We start from the raw sequence: 8124 nt of genomic DNA, 5'->3' as shown, positions 1-8124 counted from the left end.
GTAAGGAGAGAGAGAAACATAGTTCATCATCCTCACAGAGACAATCAGACTTCAGTATAAATCTGTTTTTATAAGGAAACCCTGCAGCAGAGAAGTCTTTGCCTGAGTCTGGTTAAAGTGAGTCTCTGTGAGGGGAGATCAGACCCTGATCCTGAGTCTGGTTAAAGGGAGTCTCTGTGAGATCAGACTCTGTGAGATCAGACTCTGTGAGATCAGACTCTGTGAGATCAGACTCTGTGAGATCAGACTCTGTGAGATCAGACTCTGTGAGATCAGACTCTGTGAGATCAGACTCTGTGAGATCAGACTCTGTGAGATCAGACTCTGTGAGATCAGACTCTGATCGCTGCAGCATCCTGTGGGTCAGTTATTCAGGAGGGACGGGGTAAAGAACAATAACTCATGAGAGAGTCTTCAAAGTGACAGAGAGGATTTTAAAACAAGCTCTGAAGTCGCAGCACAGACCTTTAAACTGCTGTTTGGTGATGATCAGGTCCAGACTTTGATTATTGGAGGAAGTGAAAGTTGTAGTTGAGAGTTTGAGGAGAACCTCTTCATGGTTTCATATTTACTGAGGTTACTGCAGGCTCCAGTCCACCCACGCCCTCCTTATTGACCCCCCTCTCCAGTTTGATCATAATCAATACAGTAATATAAAACCTCTTGGACAGCCCTCCTCCCCTCCTGCATGTAGGCCAGCTCCACCCCCAGCACAGCTCCTCCTCAGCTCGTCGGTCCCCCTTTAATGGGACTATCTTTCTGCCTTTGTGTAAACACCCTGCCAAAACTGAGGCTCTGAGAGAGAGCTGAGACCGGGTTCAGCCCGCCCTGCCCTCCAGTCTTCGTCCCAGAGAGTTTTCCTCATGAAAGTCTCTTCCTCATCCAGCACAGCCCTGATCCTGATCCAGATCACACGTACGCACGAACATCGCACAGGGCTGGCACACTTCCTGCTGATCCTCGCTCCCACCACAGCTCCAGACCCGGATGTGATCCCGCTGCGGAGAGAAGAAGCAGAGTTGCGGCAGAGGAGCCCACCATGAGCCGCGGTACTCGAGCTCCGAGGCGGGGAGAGTTTCCACACAGTGCGGGATCCGGAGAGGAAAAGAGAGACCCCGCCTCTGCTGCTGAACTGATCCTCTCTCCAGACCAGGTAACACTGCGCGAGGCACTCAGGTGATGGAGCTACAGGGGAGACTAATGTTAGACCGAGGACCAGACCAAAAACCAATCAGACCAATAACCAATCAGTTCAATCTCTCTCTCTCTCTCTCTCTCTCTCTCTCTCTCTCTCCTCTCTCTCTCTCTCTCTCCACCTCTCTCTCCACCTCTCTCTCCACCTCTCTCTCCACCTCTCAAAATTCAAATTTTCAAATTCAAATAGCTTTATTGGCATGAAAGTTGAAACAATATTGCCAAAGCATATACAAATTCAAAACAAACCTCTCTCTCTCTCTCTCTCTCTCTCTCTCTCTCTCTCTCTCTCTCTCTCTGCAGACTCTGTAGCTGGACACAGTTCTGGGCGCTTGGAGGACTGAGGTCTCTGGAGATGCCGCCCCCCAAGGGCTTGCTGATCTGCGTGGGCCTTCTGCTGACTGCTGGGGGGGCCCTTGCTGTGTGCTTTGGCCTGCCGTTCCACTCGTCTTCGCTGTTTGGCGTTTTGCTGTTGCTGGAGCTGGGCGGTAGGTCTGGGGGGTAGGGCTGGGCATTAGGGCTGGGCGTTCGAGCTGGGCGTTCGAGCTGGGTGGTAGGGCTCGGTGGTACAGCTGGGCGGTAGGGCTCGGTGGTGGAGGTGGTTGGTAGGGTTGGGTGGTAGTGCTGGGCGGTAGGGCTGGGCGTTAGAGCTGGTCCGTAGGGCTGGGCGATAGGGCTGGGCAGTAGGGCTGGGCGTTAGAGCTGGGCGTTAGAGCTGGGCGATAGAGCTGGATGTTAGAGCTGGTTGGTAGGGCTGGTCCATAGGGCTGGGCGTTTCAGCTGGGCGATAGAGCTGGATGTTAGAGCTGGGTGGTAGGGCCCGGTGGTAGAGCTGGGCGGTAGGGCTGGGTGGTAGGGCTGGGTGGTAGAGCTGGGCGCTAGGGCTGGGTGGAAGAGCTGGGCGGTAGGGCTGGTCCATAGGGTTGGGCAGTAGGGCTGGGCGGTAGGGCTGAGCGGTAGGGCTGGGCGGTAGGGCCGGGCAGTAGGGCTGGGTGGTAGGGCTGGGCGTTAGAGCTGGTCAGTAGGGCTGGGTGGTAGGGCTGGGCGTTAGAGCTGGTCAGTAGGGCTGGGTGGTAGGGCTGGGCGTTAGAGCTGGTCAGTAGGGCTGGGTGGTAGGGCTGGGCAATTCATCCAGAAGTTATTTAGTTTATGATTTAAGATGAAATGCTTCCTGTGACTCTGCCGTGTCACTCGTTTTGTTCTATGTTGTTCCACCGTTAATGCATTCCCTTGCAGCAGAGATGTTCTAATAAATCGAGACCCCTCCTGGTCCCTTGAATCCTCCTAAACTCTCCACCATACAGCGCCATATGTGTCACTAAGATATCACCCTAAACCATGAAGAGATGGAGGCTGAGATAGAGAGGTGTAGTCTGTGATAAATGAGAGAACTGGAGGAGCTCTTTGGTTTAGTGAGACCTGAATCCATCACAGCTCTTACAGTATTCATGAAGTCACTGAACGTCTCTGCTGGACTTCAGGATCAAACGATTGGTCCCTTTAATATGTTTTTGTTTTTCTGTAAGTGTTAAATAAGAGTGTGACTCAGTAAACACGCATGATGCAGATGTTGATAATCATGATTCTGATCTGTCCCCTCGTGGAGCAGCCATAGTGGGCGGTGTGGGCCTGTTGGTCTGTGGACTCTGCATGGCCATGAAGAATCTGCAGGGGTCAGTGCCCGGACACTCTCTGCTGCATCCCCGGACAGGAACCCGCTTCAGCCCGCAGCAGGCCCTGGCCATACAAAGGTACACACACACTTCCTGACTCCTGGGAGTGTCTCTGAACACAGCCCTGACATCTGTCTCTCTCTTCTTCAGAGTCTTCTCATTACGACTGTTTAATAACTTTTACAATCAGCATCAAAACACACACTCTGAGCTTAAAGCTAACATCAGCATGTAAACATGGATGTCCTGCCCTGTTCCCAATCATGCTGCCTCTAAGCGTTCCGGCATTTACTGCAGAGCTGCTGAGAAACAGATGAATGCTGAGCAGATCTCTGGGACACACTTTCATATCACTCATAGTTTGACGAAGAGTTTTAGATCAGAACATTTAAATACTGGACCTGTGATACTGAGAACTGGAGAGATCTGGTGATTTGGGCTAATTTCAGAAGTAGGTCATGGAGGAAACAGCAGACACACATGCATGTGGCTCACAGACTCAGCCGTGCATCGTCTCAGTGAATCCCTAACCTTGAGTCAAACAAGAGGAGCTCTGCTTATCGTCTAGGGAAGCAGAGTTTCCATCAGAAGGAGTTTACTGCCTCTCAAGAGACACGCAGTGGATGGTCAGTGAGGAAAACATTTGCGAGCTCAGAGGAGTGGCTGTTGTTTTGAGTGTAAGCACTGTGAAGGATTGTAAACATTCAGGCCCTGACACAGGAACAACAGTTAGCCATGAGCCAGTGTCAGGCTGCTGATCATCTGATCATCTGAGGCTCTGGTCTCTGCACAGATAGCACTCGCTGTCTGCAGCTTTTCTGCTGTTTGATAACTTCAATCAGATGTTAAAGAGAAGTCCTTTCTGCCGCCTAGTGACTAGGGTTGCAAAATTCCAGGAATTTTTTCAAAGTTGGAAACTTTCCATTGGAGTTTACAGGAATTTATGCGAGTAAACCAGGAGTTTACTAAATTGAAGGCTGGCTCTCAATGAGATAAGACAATATAAGATAAGACAATATAAGATAAGACAATATAAGATAATATAAGATAAGATAAGATAAGATAAGAGAAGATAAGATAAGATAAGATAAGATAATATAAGATACTCCTTTATTCGTTCCACAACGGGGAAATTCATGGAGTTACAGCAGCAAACAAGAAGGTGTACAGTACAAGAATTTCAACAAGAATATATATAGAAAAAAAATGTCCATCAGAGACAACAGCTTGGCCATAATTCTCCTGTCAGCCACCACCTCCACAGGGTCCAGGACTGAGCTGGTCTTCTTCACCAGTTAGTTCAGTCTCGCTCTCCTGTATCCTGTCCGCCCACAGCAGGTGAAATCGCAGGTGTTAGCTCTGTTAGCATGATGCTACTCTGCCAGTATTCCCTCTGGTGCTGGGTTAGCTCGTCCACCTTATCGTAGATAGATCTTACAGTCCCCATAACGGTGGGTGGAAGGACAGGTTGATGTCGTCGTAGCCAGTTTGGTGTCCATGCTATTAAAAGTCATGACAGGCTCCAAATACAAAGATAACTAAACAGATATGAAAAAAGAGTCGAAAAAAGAACAACGAAGAGGGAGCTGCTGCAACAAGCAGCCACTCGAGCGGCGCTTAGCAACGGAAGGAACTAGGGAACTTAACCCCTAATCTGAAAAAAAAAAAAGTTAAAAGTGTTTTATGAAACTTCTTCTGCTTGACTTAATTGGCATAAATAACACATCAAATGAAAATTCCTTGCCGAAGGACACTTTGCCATTTGACTGCAGGAGCTGGGATTGAAGAGAGACAAGCTGTCAGCCCTTAGAACAGTGAGGGACAAGTGGGGAGAGCAACTTCCACTACTCTATAACCCAGGCCCTAATGTCACAGTGGATGAAAGGCTAGAGGCATTCAGAGGTTCCTTCCATTTTAGGAAATCTATAACTTCCAAGCCAGCTAAATACAGCATCAAAATCTGGGCAGCATGTGACAGAAGAGGTGTCTCCTGTTAATTTATCAACATCACTTCATACATTATTTTCTTCAAAATTTTAAATAAAAAGAAACAAAAATCTATGTCAGGTAAAGCTATTGTATTTATATTTAGGGCTTTCCAATGTACATTAAAAAAAGCTTTAATGTGAATTTTCATGAAAAACGAGCAAGTTATCCTCATTGAACCATGATCTGTAAGAATTAAAGAACACCATTGCACTAAATGTTGATTTAAATGGTTAGTAATGGAGTTCATAATGAGATAAATGTTTATCAGGATTTTTCTGGGGTGCTGACACTTTTGGATCATCAAATATGCCCCGGGTCAAGTTGACCCAGGAACATCATTGCTGTCCCTAAGAAACCAACATAACAGGAGGGTTAAATATAGTTGGGAAAAATATATTTCAGCATAATCCTGACTAAAACAACCAGATTTTATGTAAGTACAGTTGAATATCTATGCTATTCCTCAATCGCATGCACATAGCACACTGCTTCCTGCAGGGCCATTGAGACCATGCCCCCTACATGCACTGTACATTCCTCCATCACATGCACAGATGATTTCTATTTTGGATGGATGTCTGCTTATAACAAAACAAATATTTATGCTTGGATATGATATCTTTCCATGAAATTACCCTCAATTCCCATAAATTCCCATGGAAAGTTCCCAATTTAGAATATTTCCAAAATTCCCCAGCTTAACTTCCCATGGAAATTTCCCAGAAATTTCCACCCCTTTACAACCCTACTGGGAACTCAGTGCTGAAGCAGTTTCCAATGTTCACAGACATATCCTGGGTCAGCAGAAGCCTCATAACTTAATGAAGCGAAATCTGAGTGAGAGAGGTTTGAAAGGGTCTCAAAAGGCTGCCTCATCAATACAGCGGCCTGCGTATATCAGCGGGTCAAGGCTTCCTGTTTCCTGCTCTGAATGAAGACTTAAGGTTACTACTAGAGACGTACCTGCTGCATCCCCACGTCTTATCGCGTCTCTTGTCTTGGCTTTTTGCAGGAGGTTGGACCGTATTCGTCGGGAGATGTCTGAGGATTCTGTCAGCGGGAGGGCGGAGCCTGAACCATCCCTCCCATCGACCCCGCCCCCCTGGACGATGGAGCCGCCTCCGTCTTACGACACTGTGATGAAACAGGAAGAGACTGCAGCTGGCGGATGCCCTGATATTTGTCAGACTGAGCCGCAGCGAGTCCCGTTAACGTGTGTTGTGTGATAAAGGACCTGAATGATGACTGCTTCACTCCGTATTCACTGAAGGCCTTCACATCAACAGTCGGGTCCTCCTTCGAGCACAGTATGAGGATATTTTGCCGGCCTGTTTGAACATTTGTGAACTTGTGTTTGTGAAAGGAACTGTTCCTGTATGCCTTCCTGTCAATCATCAGCAGGAAATTTATCAACAGCCTTCTCCGCTGCAAAGTGCCTTAACCAGTGACGGCCAAATGTCAGCGGCATAGTGTTACTTAACCGTCAGCCTTTGTAGAGACTCTGCTGTGTCTCTATCCTGTGATTCTACTATAAACACACTTTAATAAGCAGCTGTAATGCTCTGTGTGTGTGTGTGAGTGCGTGCGTGTGGTCGTGCGTGCCTGCGTGTGTGCATGCATGCGTGTGTGCGTGTGTTGTACATAGAAATAAGTCACAAGTTATTTAAGAGTGAAAAGAGAAAATGTTGAAGGGGACTTATTCTCATTTCAGGTGATTTACTTTATTAATCTTTGTAAAAGTCATCATTAACAAAGATCCTAAATCAGTGTCCCTAAACGCCCCTTTCCTCTCATTGGTCAGGAAGTTTTGGGCTTCCTCGCTTCAAATACGTTTTTAAACTGAAGCCATGACGGACGGAGTCCAGATGATACCACTGGTACAACAGAAAATGAAGCTGCACCGTATTCTTAACGCCTGAGTTCAACACAGTTATAATATGCACACAGTGGAGTCTCCACAAGTGTGAACATACGTCATCATGAAACCACTCTTCATGCAGTGAAAGCAAAATAATGACCATTTAGCTCCAGGTAGGGCTGGACGATACTCAATTTACTCAACTCAATTTACGATTTTAATCCATTTTGTGTTTTTCTCCTGAAAAAAGAAAACTACAGATGACTAACAACAAGTTTTGATTTAATTTAATCAACAAAATTTGACAAAGGCAAACTGAATTCCCCTTAAAGGTGACATATGCAAAATCGACTTTTTAATGGTTCTCTACCTGAAATATGTGTCCTTGGCATGTCTACAAACCCCCTTAAAATAAAAAAAATCCATTCTGCCCCTGCTCTGATTTCTCCACCTTTCTGTAAATGTGTGCTGAAACGAGCCGTTTCAGTTTTCAGTGTTTTTGTTAAGTCACAACGCCATCCGGTCTGTAACGGAAGTCAGAGCTCGGAGCTTGTTCAGCCCATAGACTGTATAAAATACAACTCAAGTCCTCCTCCGTTTTTCATTACCTGCACACATGTGTGCTAACAAGGAGTTTAGGAGGGAGGCATGCCAGTTGTAGGCTGTCTTAATAAACACAAAGGTTGGTTTTACTTCCCACGTCTGCAGATTTGAAGATCTAGTGGATTAATTTTATTTTTCATGGAAAAGTGCCAGCGCTAGTTAGCATAGCCATATAGCTACATGTTCGTAACCGTGTATCAAGACACACGTCGACACACTGACAAATAAAACAACAAGAAACACAAAATCTGTGACCAATCGTTCAGAAAGGTCCTGCTGCAGGCGCCTCTCCGTCAGGATCAGATTCTGGATCAAATTCAGAGGGTTGGAGTAACGCGGGTCTGTGAGCAGCCATGTCTGTTATGTAGGATTTTGTAGGACTGTATAGGGTCCGAATTACTTCAATACACTTTGCCCCAGGGGTGTCTGTCAAAACACGGATGCCAAAACTTCTATCTTTCAAGGATTTATTCTGTATTGACACAGTTCAGAACATGGGACTCACTTAAGCGTGGTTTTGTAAAGAACAAAATAACACCTCAGATAACAAAAAATAGCAGGTATTGATATTCAACTTTACAATATGTATAATAATCTCTTTCATAAATGCACAATATCTATATAATCTATATCTACTTGTTAAACTTTATGGGTAACGTTCAGACTTTCACTTGAGCCATGTGCATCAAGCTAACCAAATAACTAACAATTAACTAAACTATTCTTACTTATACTATAAATCTAAACAAACCAATGCACTAACAGCACAAATAAACACAACTTACTTTTCCATAGACGCACGCAACT

The 8124-nt window shown here is 45.9% G+C and overlaps 1 protein-coding gene across 1 annotated transcript; it reads left to right on the top strand.

Annotated features, from left to right (window-relative positions):
• The first annotated feature begins 702 nt into the window (after positions 1-702).
• si:dkeyp-51f12.3 (uncharacterized protein LOC107988041 homolog) lies at positions 703-6407 on the top strand. The gene is made up of 4 exons (XM_034709492.1): positions 703-1153; positions 1498-1682; positions 2804-2945; positions 5869-6407. The coding sequence occupies exons 2-4, from the start codon at positions 1550-1552 to the stop codon at positions 6080-6082; spliced, it is 489 nt and encodes a 162-aa protein (XP_034565383.1). The 5' UTR covers positions 703-1153; positions 1498-1549; the 3' UTR covers positions 6083-6407.
• Positions 6408-8124: the final 1717 nt, after the last annotated feature.

The sequence above is a fragment of the Notolabrus celidotus genome, chromosome 2 (assembly GCF_009762535.1).
Source record: "Notolabrus celidotus isolate fNotCel1 chromosome 2, fNotCel1.pri, whole genome shotgun sequence".
In the NCBI taxonomy this organism is placed as follows: domain Eukaryota; kingdom Metazoa; phylum Chordata; class Actinopteri; order Labriformes; family Labridae; genus Notolabrus; species Notolabrus celidotus.
This window is presented reverse-complemented; position numbering and strand designations above follow the sequence as displayed.